The 18,720-nt window shown below is 34.3% G+C and overlaps 1 protein-coding gene across 6 annotated transcripts; it reads right to left on the minus strand.

The window, feature by feature from the left end:
• Nucleotides 1–315: 315 nt before the first annotated feature.
• On the minus strand, nt 316–18,428 carry LOC130940811 (callose synthase 1-like). Of its 6 annotated transcripts, none has more exons than XM_057869050.1 (44): nt 18,337–18,428; nt 17,837–17,906; nt 17,258–17,474; nt 16,485–16,585; nt 16,098–16,216; nt 15,859–15,952; nt 15,598–15,708; nt 15,105–15,227; nt 14,937–15,029; nt 14,756–14,847; nt 14,139–14,265; nt 12,901–13,038; nt 12,728–12,804; nt 12,547–12,646; nt 12,158–12,280; nt 11,948–12,065; nt 10,819–11,153; nt 10,600–10,652; nt 10,447–10,507; nt 9,866–9,947; nt 9,736–9,785; nt 9,563–9,649; nt 8,694–8,831; nt 8,254–8,348; nt 8,024–8,108; nt 7,772–7,932; nt 7,556–7,679; nt 7,379–7,476; nt 7,171–7,300; nt 6,877–7,028; nt 6,207–6,316; nt 5,544–5,663; nt 5,346–5,414; nt 5,064–5,253; nt 4,825–4,981; nt 4,160–4,279; nt 3,964–4,079; nt 3,771–3,854; nt 3,136–3,248; nt 2,820–3,049; nt 1,951–2,748; nt 1,796–1,846; nt 1,022–1,207; nt 316–862 (listed from the first exon to the last, which is right to left on the minus strand). In XM_057869050.1, exons 3-44 carry the CDS (start codon nt 17,445–17,447, stop codon nt 614–616), a joined length of 5,850 nt encoding a protein of 1,949 aa, XP_057725033.1. In that variant the 5' UTR covers nt 17,448–17,474; nt 17,837–17,906; nt 18,337–18,428; the 3' UTR covers nt 316–613. The 6 variants fall into 6 exon arrangements, with proteins under 6 accessions (XP_057725033.1, XP_057725037.1, XP_057725034.1 ...); XM_057869054.1 differs by having other exon boundaries at nt 17,258–17,477; XM_057869051.1 differs by lacking the exon at nt 18,337–18,428 and adding an exon at nt 18,231–18,336.
• Between the last annotated feature and the right edge of the window lie 292 nt (nt 18,429–18,720).

Below are 18,720 nucleotides of genomic sequence, written 5' to 3' on the forward strand. Positions count from 1 at the left end.
GGAGGACGAGCTCCACATAAAAAGATTAAATCCATCAACTAAAACAAATACAAAAATCAAATTACTAAATAAAAATGTCACTTTGTACAACTCTAGCATCTCAAATTTTTTGTACTACAAATTATTTTAAACAAAACACCTTTCAAATTTAACTTTAATTTACACATATTTAATTTAATTTTACAAAACATAGCCATTTTTAATATTTATTATATACTATCATTAATTTACCGTTCGCGCATTGCGCGGATCTCATTCTAGTTGTTGTCAAATTCATTACTCGTTGAAGTAGGGTTTTCCGATTTTGCATATATAAATTCAATAACATGTAATACATAATAAAACACAATATACAAAGTTTTGGGAATATGTTGTAACACAACATTTACAAAACTACCAGTGAGGATACAAGTGTACATATGTTCTATTTCTATGAATGCTTATAATTGCAAGACATCTATCTAAATCATATACTTAGCTATTCTCACATTAGACGATACTTATCTTTGAAGTCATACCCTAACAATCATATAACAACCATATAACATGTGATTGATTTATGTAAATATTTTTACAATGATATTGATAAAAATTAAACTCTGTACAACTATAATCACTCTTTGTTGTTGGCAGCCCGATCCCTTCTTTGTCTACCAAGAATACGCGAAATCTGTAGACCTCGACTGAAGGCTTGGTTGAAGAGCATTCTTGTTTGAAACTCTGAAACAAATGGGAACCATGCCAAGAAAGCAACTGGTGTGAAGAGAAGCAAACCCATTATTATTTCATATCCACGAGCAAGCGCCCGGACAGAACCCCAAAAAGCAGCATGTTGAATGGCTGGCTTACAAGCTTGTGCTATCTGTGAAAGAGAAAAAAGAAAATGCAATGAGAATGGAAGGACAAGCATAACTAATTAACTATACATGATCAGAAATACATATATCATCAGCAATGAAATTTCAATTTTATAGAGGATTCCACGAAACACAAATGCCACAGAAAGAATGTGAAAACTGACCAGCAGCAATCCCCAGCCTGTTGGCATTACAGCTAGAATGCAGACTACTATGTCCTTGATTGTCATTTTTGCCACTGCTATCAATATTATGAAGGTGGCAAGGAATGTTAAGAAAATGGAGCCCTTAATCAACCGAAACAAAAGCTGGAAGTCTGCGCTGAGGCGGCGCCTGCCAACAGATACACCCTGCAAAAATGGCACCATCATTGTATAGAACGGTTTAATATGACAGTGAACAGTTTGCAAGAAAAATGCGAAAAGGGATGTAAGAAGCTATAGTGTTTGCTAGATTAGCACTGCTCTATATCTTTAGCTTATACAATATCAAAATTATGTCAACCATTATGCAAGCAGAAACAATCAACAATATGTCTACATGGCCATCACTGAAAAGAGAACTGAGAGAATAACATTATGAGTTGTTACTGTTGTGATGTTCAAAATATTTAACTGAAATAACATAAGAACTCCGTAACTCGACATTTACTTGTGAGGTATTTGAAAATTCTATATCCTGAATTTTGGCTCTGTTTAATTAATTGTTGGGTTCACTACGAATCGGCTAACCCATGTAGTTGATCTTACTTAGTTGGACAAGGCTCAAAAGTTGCTATTTAGTGTAGTGATTTTCCAAGTAAAATAATGCCTAAAGTTCATGAATATGCTTAAAAACAGAACTTCTTTTTCCTCCAATGTGTATTCTGTAGGATTTCTTGAACAAAGCATTATGCCAGTATTTAAGGATATAAAAAATACAATAACTTAAGCCCTTACCTTCATTAGACCCAAGATTACAAAGATTATCAACCATGACAAACCGTAAACCTGTAAGCCAAAAGTAATTATGATTAAATTGATATCCTAGTTGCAAGAACCATGAGCAGCCAAGTAAGCATTCCTAAAGGGAGCCATTTGCGAAAAGCACTTACCAGAACACTTTGAGTCGTGTTAGTGATTGAGAGGTGATATACAAGCCCGTATTGATATAGGAAAAAGCGAAGAGATAGTATAATCTCGGTAATAATACCACGCATTCCAGAGTGGTGGAGATGCTCATGTTCCTTTTCCCACCAGGATTCCCAACTTTTCTCAGGTGGTACACCAATACCTCCACGGTTGCTTATCCATTTATGCCAATCAGTCCAATCATCAATTATCTTTTGCCACTCAAAGCCTGAGGGGTTGAAAAGGAAGGGAGCAAAAAGCCATGTCGCTACCATGAACCATATGGTTAGGGTAATTAAAACATAGGTCACTGTGCCTCTGTAAGACTTGCCAAATATATGGTACACCACAAGCAGAATCATCAACTCAATCCCTTTAACAAAATGGCTGCGGGAATAGAGTCTATAGTTATCAGCAAACTTAGCATGAAACACCACAAAACCACGACCAGTGCCTCGGTACTGTGCACCTCCATGAAGCAATGTCCTTCCATAATAGTGTGTTTTTGTTCCAAGTGAAAATGTGAAAAACACAGGAGCCAACTGAATTTGCATGAGTACAAATTCACTTAATGCTTGACGAAAGCCCCTCTCCAAACCAATTTCCATCACCATAGGTAAGGCCAACAAAAATCCAATTTGCACAACAGATTGTGAAGTAAGAGCTGCTTGAAGGGCTCTGTTATCTCGAATGATTCTTTTATTGTTCAGCCCTTCTTCAAGTCCACTAAGGGCAAGATAGAGGCGGCCATAAAGGAATACATAAACGGTGAGGACAGTAACCTATAAAAAGCAAAGTTAGTACTTATAAATTGATCATAGTCATAAATTCACAAGGTAGGTTTCAAGTATACCAGGGTACTGAAATAGAAGCCAATAGTGGTGAAATAACAAGATAACATTCGGAAGAAATCAAAGCGGTGCCCAAGCCTATATATGTCCCTACTCATTGTCTGCTCCCCATTCCCATTAGCTATCTTTGCCTCAAACATTGATATCTGGTTGAGACCCACGTCTCTTCCTTTACCAACTTGTATGTACTCATGATGAGTGACGTTGCCTTCACGCAATGTAGAATTGAAACCTGTAGAAGATGGAAAACTTATAATATTAATACTTCTCTGGAAGAAAAAGGAAACACGATACACATGCAGAATTTAAAATACATGCCTGCAAATATATCTTCGCTCAAGTTTATGACCTTGGAGGCCTTGCTTATGCCCCCTCTTGTCAGGTGGAAAAGTCTATCAAATACATCTGGATGGCCATAATGGAACCGTACCCTGGATGAAAGGTTAAAAAAAAAAATCATTGAAAACTTCAACAAATAGTGGATACACAGTCGAGCTTAACATGAAGACTGAACACCTCAACCTGAATAGTAAACAGCACGTACACCAACCATCCCACAAATAAATAATAAAAATAAAAAAGGATATACCACAATAAAAGAGAACTTCAACTTTTATATTCTGGTCCTTTTTCAGTTTTTTGTGGTAATGCAGTTATGGGACTATGTCTGTTACTGCTAAAAAGTCTTGTCTCGGTATTATATGGTTAAATCATTGCACTCTTGAAACTTTTCATTTTTCTGTCACCCTCCGCTTTTTCCGAACTCATTCACTCCCCTCTCACCCTCAACATGTTGCAACATCTTCATGAGATACATCAGCTGCTATTTATGTGGAACTAACTAGGTTGTTTAAACATATGTCAAAGTTCTCCTTGCCAATGCTCACTGGCTTTCGCTCATGCTATCTTTCCATGGTGAGGAGAATTTTTTTGTGGGGAGGAGGGGGACTTACTTCAGGGGGTTTGCCAGCAATCTTTGCCCAATTGTCACAAAACTATTCTCCTGATTGGACATAAACCAAGCAAGGGATGAAACACTGCAACAAACAAAAAGGAAGATAAATGTGAACAGTCTTCATATGTATATTTCAGCTTGTAATGGAAATAATACTAAAAAACCATGCAGAAATTGGTAATAGATCATACCTGCCAGTAAATATATGTTCCCTAAGCCCAAGTATTGTTGGCTGTCTCACACCATGGTTTTTGAGAAATTCTTGCAACAAATTCCTCATTTTGAAAGCTTCTTCCATATAATTATCCTGTTACATGAATAGTTTAGCTATCTAATTATTTTTAAACCTAATTTTCCCGTTTCATTCACATATAAATAATGTAGGACCTGATTCATGTCTATTGTTTGCAAGCCTTCCCCACGTGTGAAAATGATGGCATGGTTCTGATTCTCTGGTTTCCCCTCACCCAATATAGCAGGTCCTGGAAGCTTTATTTTGTAGATTACCTACAAAAAACAAGTAAAATGTTGGAATCATTATAACTGCATAGAATATATCATTGACCCTTGATATTTCTAATTTACTAACATTAGTGGCCAGGAAAAACCTATACATAGAGAACTTATTTGACAATTTTCATTAGAAAATAGTCTGGAAACTAGAACAAATACCAGTTCCTCCTCCAAGGCTCCAAGAAAGATACCTTAGGAAGTGCCCGATGATTTTTTATTAGAAATTGTGGTGACTCATGTATGCATGTATTTATTGTGGTTTCATATTTAATATTGATCTTTCCGAAGTAGGATTTACAGCAACATAAGCAGTTTCATCATTTGCAAAAGTGGGGTTCAGTTATCATAATTTCAAGAAGAGTAATCATATAACATCCTAAGACTATTCCGAAGCATCCTTCTAAATCCTAAATAAAGTAAAAAGAAAATACATTCAGTGTCTTGAAATCTTGAAAAGCAATCAATTATTTCCTAGTGGTTAGAATGATCTATTAAAAGAATAAGTCATTTCTCTTTAAGGAATTGTCTAAGAACAATACCTGATCTAAACTTTGAACTGTTTCAGACGAACCAATTGACTTTGCTGGTAAAGCAGCTTTCACAAGAGCTGAATAATAAACCTTTTCATTCTTTTTGGTTTTATCTTTGCTAGGCTCTTCAACCTCATCAACATAAGCAATTCTAAGAGATGGGTACCTACAATAACAAAGTAGCAATTGTAACAGGACAGTGCTAGCTCAAGCTATAAAAAGGGAGGAGCTCGGTTTGAGTTACAAACTTAGTCATGAGCTTTAAAATTTCTTTTGCCCTAGGATCACCAGATCGCTTGTGAATACCATATTGTTGACATGAAACCACATATGCGAACTTCATGTCAGCTAATGATTGACATTGAGTCCACAACGATCGCTCAGTGTGTGGATTTTCCTTACTCTCTAGTTCAGCTGCCTTGTAACCTTTCATGAGATCTGTTAAACGATTGAATGGTGATTTAGGCCATGCTTTATAATAGATAACGTAGTGATACACTAATATAAACATTGAGTTTATCTCCACTTACCGTCATCTTTTGCCATATCAAGAAAAGCCTGTAGCTCCAAAGCTTGTCGGATATACATCATCCCTCGGACTTCATTCATTGATAGTGAAAAAGTGAAATTGAAGGATATTCAAAATTGTATAATGCCAAAAAGAGTATCAAATTGCATATTTATACACAAATAAACATTGGTGGTGGGAGAGAAAGCATTTTTTTTACCAGTTTTGGTCAATGTTTGGCCTCTATATGATGCCCATAAACGGAGTTCTTCTTCTAACTCTCCTCTGACTTGTTCTTCACTCTTACATTCAACTCGTTCAAGAAAGTTTTTCCATTCATCTGAAGTGAAGAATGATCACAATCAGAAGTATATTATGGCATTGTACAAGGTAATGGCAAGGATGGACAGCTGTTTTCAGCAATGAGGTACAACTCTACTTTAAATTTATGTCTTTTACATTTACTATCAACAAAGAAATATATGGTCATTTTTTTCTTCCATTTTGTTCCAAACTCTGATCCATCATGATGATGGATGAACGAGATTTTATCACCGAGCAGTGCACATACAGTGATTAGAGAGTGAACCAAAGGTGCCTGGAACCTACTCTGATCAAAACTTAAAAATGAAAGAAAATAGATTGTGATTCAAATTCACTTAATTGCATTCAACAATCAACATAAAGGGAATATATGCACAAAACGTATTATCTGCACCTTTAACTTTTTCACCCAGTAACAAGACTAGCATTATTGTCCTAAGCTATTTCGTAAACCACTATCTTAGATATATGAACTAACTAATTAAAATTGTTCAATCCAAACAATAATGACTAAAGTGTTTAGATCAAGAAATTCATTTGATAAAGATAACTGGAAAACCTGGAAATATCTTTTGCAAGTAAAATAGGATAGACACTCCATCTTCATTTGGCTCTTCTAGCTCGTCTATGGAAAAGAGAACAGCTTCATCATAGTATGGTGTCAAGACCCTACAAAATCAAGAAATAAAGTCATCAATAAGTTATAATAGATATTGTATCCAATACAGTTATGCCATCCCCCAAATTTATCAATAACATACTTTGATAATCTATGACTAACATATATTATGAAATTAAATGGAGACAATGCCCTTACAAAGAAATTGTGTTAGAAGACACAACATGAAAGAAAAGGAAAACGGTGTACAGCCTCTTGTAATCAATATACACAGTATGCTATTTATTTGTGAGAGTACAAGAAATATACTCATATATCATGTTCATTTCCATAGCAAAAAGTTACTTGTCCGTAATATAGAACTCACTGATAACTAAAATAACCTAGTTGTTTTTTTATTTGTTTGTCTGTTTGGGTTTTTCTTTCATTTTCTAAGGTACTTAACCATGTCTGTGTTAGGTTAAAAGTTTATCAAAGTTAAAATATTAGGCTGGAGTGAAATGACCCAAATTTGGAGTTCAGAATTACTTTGACACGGATCAAGGAAGTGGAGTATAATTAACTCAATCATAAAAATATCTTATGCAATTTCAACATGAATTGAGCTTACGAGAAGGACAGCATATTCCGCACTTTGGGAGCAGGTGGCATATCCATAAACAATGAATTAGAAAAGAAAGATATACGCCTCCTAGCATCCAGGTTGGATGGTACATCCATAGCAGACTCCTTTACAGTGAGCAATAAATGAAGCCTTTTTATCTATGAAGAACAAAAGAGCAACAAACAGATACATCACATCATCATATAGGGGAAATATATCGAGATATTCAGATAAACTAGTGAATTTAAGTGCACATTCTTAATTTTCATAGAAATGACAACCTATAAATTTAACACTTACTTTCTCTTTCCAAGCTTCAGTTTCTGTTTTGACAGGAAAAGCAAGTCTACCAAAAACCTGATATTGTTGATCAAGGGGTGTCATCCTTTCATCCTTTCCAAAAGACCCACCATGGCTTGAATCTAGCAAACTACAAGTGAATGCTAATCAATTCTAATTCTTAACATTAATTGAAATCAAGTGAAACAAAAATTCCCGAATCACTTACCCCTCAACTTCTCCTTCCATTATGTCTCTGGTCACAATCTCTAGCATGTCAAGCAAAAGAATCACAACCTGATCCTTGTCCTCCTGTTTGTTATCTGACTGAAGAAATAAAGCGAAGTTCAGTTAAACTCCACATTCAGTCTAACATAATACATAGAATTTTATTCATAACAATTACCAATAATTCAATCAGTTTAATAAATCGATCATATAGACTGGGAAGAGCACTCATATTCAGTTCAGTCAGAAGATCTCCATTGTCTATGTGCTCATCAACTCTTCCAAATATATTATTAATGACCCTGCATTAGTGAAAGCATAATGTAATAAAGTCAGCATACGAAACTATGTCAAGCCTCTCTTCCCGTGTAAACTTCAGATACCAGGAACTTACAATTTCTCACGTTCTGCTAAAACCAAGAAGTTAATAATATTCCTAAAAGAAGCATAGCATTCAAGAACAGCAGATTTCATGTACTTGTCCCGAGTCAATCTCTTTTCCAGCTCTTGTCCTTTCCCAAAACTGTCTTTGGCCATCGACACTGCTATTGGGATCTGTTCAATATATAAGGACGTACATATGGATTTAAGCATGAAATTGATTATTCTAATACAAACACAGAATTATTGACATAAGTAGTTGAACCTTGCTAGCAAGTAAGAAAGGAGGCCACTGGATAAGGTTTAAATCACGGTCAGCCCAATATGGTACGAGCAGGAGGTCCATTTCCCTATATATATATATATATATAACTTTTTTAGAAACAAACATATGGGCTTTACATGAAAACATGAAAATCTGAACTATATATAATAAACATTCACTAAAGACGTGGGATGAAGGAGGTAATAAGCAATGCTAAATCATCATACTACCTGTTATCAATCAGGTCCTCCTCCCTCAAACTAGTAATAATTTTATTCCATAACTGTGCAAACCTTGCAGCCTCCTTTTCTTTATTGGAAGAGACCTGATTTAGAAGGGAAACAAATACATAATGAGAACATCAGAATCTAAAACAAAAACTCAGTACAAAGGAGAAATAAGTGTAGTAACATATCCCTCAATGAAACACCCTTAGAAAACCTGTTATTCAACACTCACAAGATATCAACTTTGAAATTTATCGTAGAACAAATCCAAATACACCATATAGCAGAAAACTCCTAATCATCCTACCATTCTTTCTACTCCAATACCTCTATAATGCAACAGGAAGAAAGGTAATTTAGACGTACATATACAACATTCTCTCGCAGCTCAAACAACTTCATAGTAGGGTACCAATTCTTAGAAAGCAGAAAAGTTGAAAAACCTGTTCAAATTTGTGGAAAAAAGTGGCCCATAGACTCTTTCTCTTGGTTTTCTCACTTTTCTCCACAGGAATCAAGCAAGCATTAAAAGCACCCGGAATTGATTCAAAACGAGACCGCAGGAGTTCCAATGTTCGTATCTGAAATTGGAATGAAAAAAATAAGGGAAAAAATAGGTCTGGAAGTCCATAGTTGTGCAGCCAATGTAGCAGAAAAATCTCCATGGTTTCCTTAAGCATAGTTTGACGAATCTAGTTTTCATAATTCAGACAGTAGCAAGCACATAAAATGAAGAAAAACATAAGAATCCAATTCATATTTGAACATCAACCCTTGAATCTTTCCTTATAATCAATTATATTTTACCATTTCAACCAAGCAATAATTCCATTGAGTTTGGATTTCCTATCTAACCAGTTGCCATCAAATTTGCAAATTTCCATAGCTATTACCTCCAAATTTATGTTACTTATAAACCATAAAACATTTGGTGTTCATTTTACTATAAGTGAGCAGTCAACCTAGAGTTATCATCAATGAAGAGAAGCTCCAAACAAAAATGTTTTAAAATGTAAGATATGAAAAACCATAATACAAGCACATGTAGTTATTAAAGAATGTAAATAAATATTTCCAGAAAATATCATATTTCAAGTCTAATTGTGACTTTATATATTTGATTTGATGAGTCACATATAGCTATAAGTTATAAAAATTTGTCTTTTGAAAGCATATATTAGAGACCCAGTGTATAAAATACTCCCATTTAGAGGGGAGATGCAACAAAGCTTTATCCCACTAGGTGGAATTCAATTTCATAGCAAGATAACAAATTAAATTTATAGTGAAGTGGATTGCTTAATACACATACCTCTCCAAGACGGCGAAATGCACCATATATGCCTCCTACTATTGTAGAGAAGATAGCATACCAAATCTGTGTATCCATAAAGTAGACCTGCAAAGGGGCACGTAATTGACTAATATACATATCTTTAATACAAAATGGTGAGACATTGAGACATGATATAAAGATGGACTTACAAGAATGATCGGAGACCATATAGCAATCACTACACCAATATTGCTTTTGGCTGCACAAAGTAGAAAATGATTTCAAAATTCCATTATATGAACCAAAACTGTTCATTTTCTTTTATTCCCGGAGTCTTACCATGGGGGAAGAACTCATGCCACTTATAAAGTGATACGTGGGCCTGCATGATGACCTTTGTTGGACCCACAAGAGGCTTAATCTGCAGTTGAAAGCAAGAGTCAGGTTTATAACAAACACCTGAATGCAGGGTTGCTCTCTAGTAAACCTCCTTAGATAACCACAAATTGACATTTGTTCCTGAACTGATTCATTTATGGACGTACACATATGTTAACATACTTAGTATACTATAGACATCCTAAAACAGGTGAAATTAACAGTTAGGAGATGGAACTTGTGAGGGAAAAGCAAAATAAGGAGGAACGAGAAGAAGAAAACAAAATCAGAAAGGAAATATTTAACACTAAAAGATGTATTTTTCAACAATCACTCTATAAACCTCCTCCATGCAAGAGTACATGGAACTTGTTGAAAAGAATGGTAAATACGATAAGAAAGTAAGTATAAAATGATAAAAAAAAATCTATTCTTCAGAAATAATCCTACTCCATTCAGGTAGTGGATTACAGATTTTAAAGCTCTATTCATCATTCTAATTATCAATATAAAAATGCTATACTTCTGGATCAGATCGTTACCTCCATGTAGTAACTAAATGCTAGTTTAGATAGAATAAGGAGAACCCAAAATATAGTGTACCTATAAAATTACAACAATTATACTTTAATTAGTCAGAGAGGTCAAAATGATTGTAAATAATTCAAGACATTAAATTAAGTTCACTGTCTCACTTCATGAGTTGAATTGGTCCCTCTTGCATTCCTCTTCCAACAAATAACCGAGGCTGCCAATTGTTAAGAAGAGGAGTAAGATGTAGAAATACTAACAGGAGATATAACATCACCACTTGTGAATGGAATTTGTTGAGAATGATACGAAGCTATTATTCATAATAAAGAACATAAACTATATATACATATGCACATAAAATAAAATTTATATTGGCTTACCTGGGACCACCACATCATGAGCTTCACAATGCCATTGTTAGACCTCTCCAAATAACGGCGAATGAATGGGAACACGAATAACAGTGCAGAGAGAATATTTGGAGATAAATAAAGGAAGATAGCCAAAATGAACAATGAAGGCGATCCTGAACCATTGCCAAACCAATTCTTGATGGTCTGTGCAAAACCAGATGGATTTTTCCAACTAAAAGCATAAGTGACTGGCAAAACTACTACCCATGCAGCAGCTGAAATAACTTTACATATATATCGCAGCTTGACATGAAGTGACATGACTTTCCTTGCTTTCCAACTCAGGACTACATCAAGAATCGCTGGAAAAGTATAGAAGACATCATAATTATTCAACTTTGATCATTAAATATCCAATAAAAAGAATGACAATTTTAGAAGGCAAGGTAACTTCTTAGATGAGATGTTACATGTTAAAATAAAATCAAAAGAATTAAAGAGATCAAGGGACTTCAATATCTTGTTATCATTCTATTGATGCTACAAGGGACTTTTATTCTTGATTTTTCAAGGTGTACTTGGATTCTTTTCAGTGAGAGACTGTTCTGAGTTAATTAAATTTTCTTTCTTTTTTCAATTTTTTTGCAAAGTGATAGAGATGCATACTCAGTTTGGACCTTCAACTGCATTTTACAGGGTGATGATGCAAAATAATGTTTCAGCATCTTTTAATAAACTTATGGCTCTACATGGCATGAATCATCAATCATCCTGCCCAAACAGTCCTAAACAAATTGAAGTTGCAAAAAAAAGAGCACTCTCACATTCTTGATACAGCTAACACCCTTTTATCAAATGCTAATGTTCCTTTAAATTTTTTAGGTGATGTTGTTATGGCAATCTATTCGATAAATCACATGCCATCATGTAATAACAGAAAATATTGAAAACTAATGCTAAGAGATTATATCTAGCAGTCCTTGATATTCTAAGATATTATAACTTCGATTTCAATTTTCTAACAGATATGAATTGGGGAAGAGAGGAAAACTCAACTTTGGTTATTTTATTTATTTTAGTTTCTTTTTTATTAACCATTAAAAAAGAAGGGAGATGAGAAATCACAAAGAAATAGATAGGTGGTTGGTTTATCTACCTTGAGCAAGTTTCAATATTGCAGCAGTTATAAAGATGCTGAGAATTTTCTTGAAAACTTCACCATCAAATATGGAGCTTAAATCACCCGAGCCATTCCAAGCGATGATTATCATTGCCTTATTCAAAAAGCATATTCAACACATCTCCTTAGATTGAATGGATGCAGAATGGGGTAAATGTTGTAAAGTAAAAGTCAAATGTTTATTACCTGTAAACAGAGTATATAAAAGCTCCACATTCTATCAAAACTTCTAAACACATGCCAATATGAGCGTATTTCAACAAAATTAGTTTTCCCAATCCATCGACCTCTGGCAATATTTCCAGTTTCCTGGTTTCAAAATCAGGAAAAAATAGTTAGGAAAAATGGAAAGAGGTTGCTTACGCATCTTAGAGGCAACAACTGCAATGATGAACAATGACTATGGTCACATCTAATAAAAAATGAAAGGTGGCAAGAGCTCTAATAATGATAAAGTTCAATACTTATGCAGTCAAGTTCTACAAGTTCTAGTGGAAGACACAAATCTATGACAGGAAATGCAAAAAGATTAACATCACAAGCTTAGAAAGAACAAGTCATATAATATGTTGAACCTCATCTTTGTTAGCTGAGCGTTTCTCAGGGAGTGGAGATACATAGAAGAATTCAGAGTCAATGCGCATTGGCCAGCCTAGCCGGAAACAATCAATTGACCTACAAGTCAGGATGGTGATCACTTCAATCATGAAAATCTTCACAAGCTGAAGGAACATGGGTAAAAAATTAAGTAAATACCAAAAATATTCATTCAAATCATCATAATTTCTCCACTGAGAATGCTTTGCTTTTCCTGTATTACTCCTCAAAGCTTCCTGGAAAAAACAAATGGTTTTTGCCCACATAACAGAACGCAACCAAACGTTGAAAGAAAACCAAACAATTCATCGGCTCGTAAAAATAAAGCACACCTTTGCTATTGTATCATATATTGGTTTTACTACTTTCATCAGAAAAGCCTCATTGTCACCACCATATGCAGGCTTTACAGGCTCACCCGTAAGTTGACTAACACTCCCAGCCAGTATGCCATACAACTCAAATGCCATCTAATTAAATCAAGAAGAAAAAGATTTATAAGTTCTTTTAGTAATTATTTTCACATTCAGATTAAATAACATCAGAAAAGTAGGATTTACAACAACAGATATAACAATGAAATTAAGATGTACTAGCAACCCATCAATAATAATATAAACAAATCTTGGACTTTCATTATTCTTTGTCATTCCATTTGTAAAAGTAATGTGAAGGAGATAACTACCTTAAAAGCAAAAACAGGTCATCTATGTCTTAGAAAGGATTTTCTTTCTTTTTTATTTATTTATTTATTTATTTATTTATTTTATAGGAAAATTGTACTAAGATGGAGAAGAAAGTATAGAAGAAGATGAGACGCCCTCACAAGATACAGAATATGCTGCTAAGACCAGATGGACCATATGCAAAGGTAAATTTAATATTAATTTGAGGAAACTCCAGAGTGAAAGGTCAGAAACCAGCTTAACTTCTCCTCAAATGTTATGTAAGTAATAAGGACTGAACTTGTAACACTAGTCAAAGAAACTATTAACAAATCCACGTCAAGGAGCCAATTACCCTAAATCTTAAAATTATTAGCAGCAGGCGGGTCGGTCGGTGGAAGGAGGAATCAATAGGCAGAGAAGAGAAGAGAAGAGAAGTTATGTATCATTCTGACAATGAAAAGAACAAATATGATTGGACTGAATCAATGCATCAAAACTAAACTCATATATATGTATGTGTGTGTCTTTGTGTGTGTAATCGTAGTGGATTATTAGCTATTCTATATCTTAAGAGATTCCCTCACACAACAGCATTTTGGACTGAACAATACATAGGTCCATCTATCTTATGAAGAAATTCAACGTATTTATTTTAAAGAATAGGGGCAGTCACTGAACTCTAGTCACTGAAACTCTAAATTACTTGATCCTTAAGATTCTAATAACATATCCTGTTACATGAACCGTCTCAACTAAAATATTTATTTAGTAGAAGCACAAGAATATATTGTTTACATTTTTTAAGTTTTAATTTTAATTGATATTTTTCTTCTTTTTTTTTTTTTGGCTAATGTTTAAGCACTTGACCCTAAATGAGAGGCAAAATTTTGATTTACACTTACATGATGATAGATATAACAAAGGCATTCTGGCATAAACCTCAAGTTTGCAGCTTCACCCCATATAAGAAGATATAGACCCATGTACAGTAATTTGCGCTGTTGCACCTCCTGTTGAATAGTTGGTAACCTAATAGCCATAGAAACCAAACTACGTCAAAAGATAGTAAACTACATTATTTTAGGGTAGACAATAGTGCATAAATCAGGTGGTTGGAGGAAATGGGTTGCAAAATCAAAGGAGATGAACTAATACAATCTGATATCAAACAAAGGAAAGGATAAAAACCCAAACAGAAACTTCCTCCAAATAATGCATTGAGTAATAAACTCACCTTTTACACAATTATACATAGCCATATGTGTGTAGATACAAAATCCCTAATCTCTCACTGACCAAAAAAAAGTAAATAAAAATTGTGTACATAACCTTAGGAGATACAGAACTAAGATCACTTTATTTATGGCAACACAAAAGATGAGTCAAGAGGAGGTTGCCTCAAAAGCCAATTGACATGCAGCCACTTCATCAAGATGCATTTAAGACCATATGGTTAAACCTGATACTTGACAAAACTTGCATTCGAAGTAATTATTAAACTAAGAGATGCGAGCCTTACCAAAGGCTACTTTTGCGACCCAAATACTTGCACCACTTTTTGTAGTTTCTAAAGAGTTTCTTCATCACTTCTGTTAAGGCGCGATCATCCAACTAAATAGGAAAGTGCAGCAAATGAGTTTTTTTTTTTTTCAAAAAAAAAAAAAGAAAACTCCAACACATAGAAATATATTAAAATAAACCTTTGGTGGTTGATCAGGTCTTGGAACTTGTCTTATATGTACATTGGCGAGCAAAAGAATCAAGTGTTCCCTTTGATTTTCCACGTTACCTTTCTGCATTAGGGTACATGATAATCCTTGAATGAAATAAAAATTCAAATGGTTAAGAAAGATCTATTTAATCACTACCTGGAAACCAAACATAAGCTGAAGCCAGTCAAGGATGTCTTGATTTAATTTGTTCTTGTCCCCATGACCCTTTGGCCAAGGCAAACCCCTTATATTACGGAGTGCAGACACAGCTGCTTGAATCTGTTAAAGGAAAAATACATTAAACAATTTAATCAACAATTTGAAAGAAATTCTAATAGCAGTTACTCAGCAGCTACTCGTGTAATGGTATGTTTTTCTGGGTGTGTAAAAGGATGAGAAAACTTTTAACCATCTAATGCTTTGTTATATAATTACTGGGTTTTTTACTCTTAACTTGTTAATGTGCAGGTAATAATACAGTTTATGCCAACAAGTGAAAAAATTGATGATTATAATTTATAAAGCATATTTTTCCTGTTTCCTAGTTCTTCAACAGGAGTTTCCTATTTCTACTTATCCCCATGAAACCCTTCAAAATTATACATTTAAGTCCAAATAAAAAGGAATTAGAACATATGAAAGAACAAACCTCAGGATATCTCATTATAGCTTCTTTCCCACTTTCAGGATCAAGAGGCAGAATATTATATGGGGCATATAACTGCTTGTTTTCCTCTACCTTAGTATGAGCCTCCAAAATCTACAATACAAAATAAAAAAACAAGAATATAAATCAAGGTAAAATTAAAGTACTAAACAAGGAATATACATGCATTATTTTCTTTATTTGTACATTACATTCAATGACTGAGAGACTGGAATAACACAGAAAGGAGGACAAAGAGTTTACCTCTTCAGCTACATCAACTGCCTCTGTCTGATTAACTGCCTTCAAAACCTCAAATAAAACAGCAGCAGTTTGGTATGCTTTTGTGAGTTGGGCACTGGAGAAGTATATGAAGTTAATGGTTAATTAATTATTTATTTTGGATAAAACGAAGAAATTATATACCGAGAAAAAATTACGAGTATTCACATATGATTGTGTGATAAAGAGACCAAGTCAATGAGAATAGACTGTAAACTGACCGGTCCTTGTCAGCAGCATTCTGTAACGCTTGAATATACTTTTTGTAGTAATGCTGATAAAAGTTTTGCATTTCCCGAGCATCACTCTTAACTCTTCCTTGCAATGTTGTGTCATTTTCCTGAAAAGAATTGAAAAAATACATATCTTTAGATTTCTAAAGAAATAATTTCAGATCTATGCAACAATGACAACAGAAACATATTTTCTTCGTTTGGCCTTTTGCTGGTTCATTAACATACTTGAATAAGAGATCAATAAAGAGCCTTGCCAATTCTCTTAACTGTCAAGTTTAGTGGTTGGCAAAGGAAATGATACTAAAATGGTTTAAAATAGTGAAGAATGAGACCAAACATGGATATTCTTAAATGTTCAAATAAGAGGTTTACCCTTTCTAGACGTTGAAGAAGAGCAGTTTTGAACTGTCGAACACCACGGCCGCTAGATGTGGGATCTAATCTATGAGCCTTTTCAAAGGCATAAAATCGACCTAACACAAAAAGGATACAGACATTAGGTGAAGAACATAACATTAAAGTTCAGAAAGAATCTCCATGCTGTGTGACAAATTCAGGAAAATTAAAAGAAAAACTCATGACAGCAGTCTCATACAAATTGTGAGCTACATGAAGAGCAGTTACCAGTTGACCTAACAAAAGCAAAGGTGGAAAGATGAAACTACATAGCAGATAGCTTCACTTGGTAATCTTTTTTACAAATTAATAATCGTTGAAATTCTTAAAAGCAATGCATTTATTTAAACAATTTAAATAACATCAAGCATTCTTGGAAAGATTGGATCAGGACATACCAAAATGTTTTCCTCCTGAAAACTCTACAAACCAACCACGCTAGAAAAATACACAAAGCCATTCTTAATACAACACTAAGTAACAATTCTGATGAAGTCAAAATTCTAGTGAGCCAACCAATCAAGTAGCCTAAAATCACATTTCCTTTCCTATCTCACATATTATCAGTGAAATCGGAATGTTGTCAAGCGTTTCTAAAGCAGCTAACTTCTAAAGCATTGGCCTTTTGCTTTCACATCATAACAGAATAAGAATTTATGCGAAATCGAACCAACCAAAAAAAATGGCACTATGTCAAATAAAGTCCACTTGTCGATATACAAAGAAAATAGAATACAAAAGAAACTTACAGAGATAAGCAACCCTTGGGTTGCTAGCCTCTACTTCATTAGCAACACGAAGAATGGGAGCTATCTCAACTAGTGAGGAAGGCACCACTTCACTGTCCAAGATTGGGTCTGCCCCCAAATTCCCAGCAGTCTGAGTCCGCAGTATCCGCCTCTGCGGTGGCGGATCAGACCCCCTTCTGCTGTAAGACATCTTGATGTCTCAATTTATCACTTCTAGCTGCTATCACCATAGACGACAAGCATTAAAATATGAAATTCGCCCTTCACAGTTATGTAGATGAATCAATGTTAAATACAGCTGTGCGAAACATCTACAAATATTTTAATTTTGGTTTTTAGCATCAATCAGAGGTCCAATTTTTTACTTCACTCTCACTCCCTGTGTGATAAGATATTAAGATTTGGTCAACTAGATGGGAAGGAAAATTTGACTATACTATTCATATGGTCAATATAAAGGGTAAGTTCACCTTCATAATTGAGCAATGAAAAAATTATATATATAATTTCCCCAGAACCCCGATGCTATGATCAGCAAACACAGCTAGAAGAAGAAAAAAATCTGCATATTAAACACACCTAATATAAACCATGTATTATAGAACTCGATCAATCACGGATTTCGGCGTCTATGAATTCTGTTCAGCATCTGCAAGAAACAGCAACCACGGAAGAATTTTTTCGTTCAGTTTCCGAAACCAGCGGAATAAAACAATATTTAATGAATAATTAAAAATAAAAAATTTTCAACTTGTGCATGAATCCGCAAGCAAACGGTAGAGAGTAAGAATATGAAGATGAAGTTCACCAAAATTGATCCGAAACACGGTATGATAAAATAAAGTTTTGATAACTAAATAAAAAAAGGGGGGGAGGCGGAAAGGCTCTTGAGAAGTGTGAGTGAGTCAAAAAGGATGCTTTTGCAAGAAAGTGGAAAAGAAATACATAAAAGTGAAGTGATGAAGAAGCTTACAAAAGGATATGAAAGAAGAAAGAGAAGTGAGAGAGTAGTAATAGTAGTGTAATAGTAGTAGTAGTAGCAGTTGTTGGGAAACTAAGATGGGATGAATGATTGGTACCTATAATTCACGAATGAGAGAAAGAAAGAGAGTAATGGTAAGTAAGTGAAGGAAGGGAAGCGAAGGGAAGTGTCATGTGCGTGCAACACAGCGAAGACGGGATGATTTTCATTCAAGTCAATGCTTGCATTTTTTAGCGGGTAATGCCTGTCCAATTAGAAAACGCCACGTCACTCACTTGAGGGTTCTGCCCCCTCTAGTTTCTTCTCCTTCTTACTAATTTTTTTAACATTTAAATCATTATTTAAAAAATACACTAAAAATTAGAGAATATATTTAATATTTAATTATTTTTGTCATATTTTTAAATTTTTATGAGACTTATTTATTATTTTTATTTTTTAGAAGTTGTTTTCAGAAAAAAGTACTCTAAAAAATTATTAT

The sequence above is a fragment of the Arachis stenosperma genome, chromosome 7, assembly GCF_014773155.1.
Source record: "Arachis stenosperma cultivar V10309 chromosome 7, arast.V10309.gnm1.PFL2, whole genome shotgun sequence".
In the NCBI taxonomy this organism is placed as follows: Eukaryota; Viridiplantae; Streptophyta; class Magnoliopsida; order Fabales; family Fabaceae; genus Arachis; species Arachis stenosperma.

Excerpts from the sequence above, each read along its gene's own strand:
- LOC130940811 (XM_057869050.1), bottom strand. The coding sequence starts at position 17,447 with ATGTCTTACAGCAGAAGGGGGTCTGATCCGCCACCGCAGAGGCGGATA. Across the intron at positions 15,709-15,858 it reads CAGTTGATGTAGCTGAAGAG|ATTTTGGAGGCTCATACTAA; the intron begins GTAAACTCTTTG and ends TTTGTATTGTAG. Across the intron at positions 7,029-7,170 it reads CTGAAGCTTGGAAAGAGAAA|ATAAAAAGGCTTCATTTATT; the intron begins GTAAGTGTTAAA and ends TGTTCTTCATAG.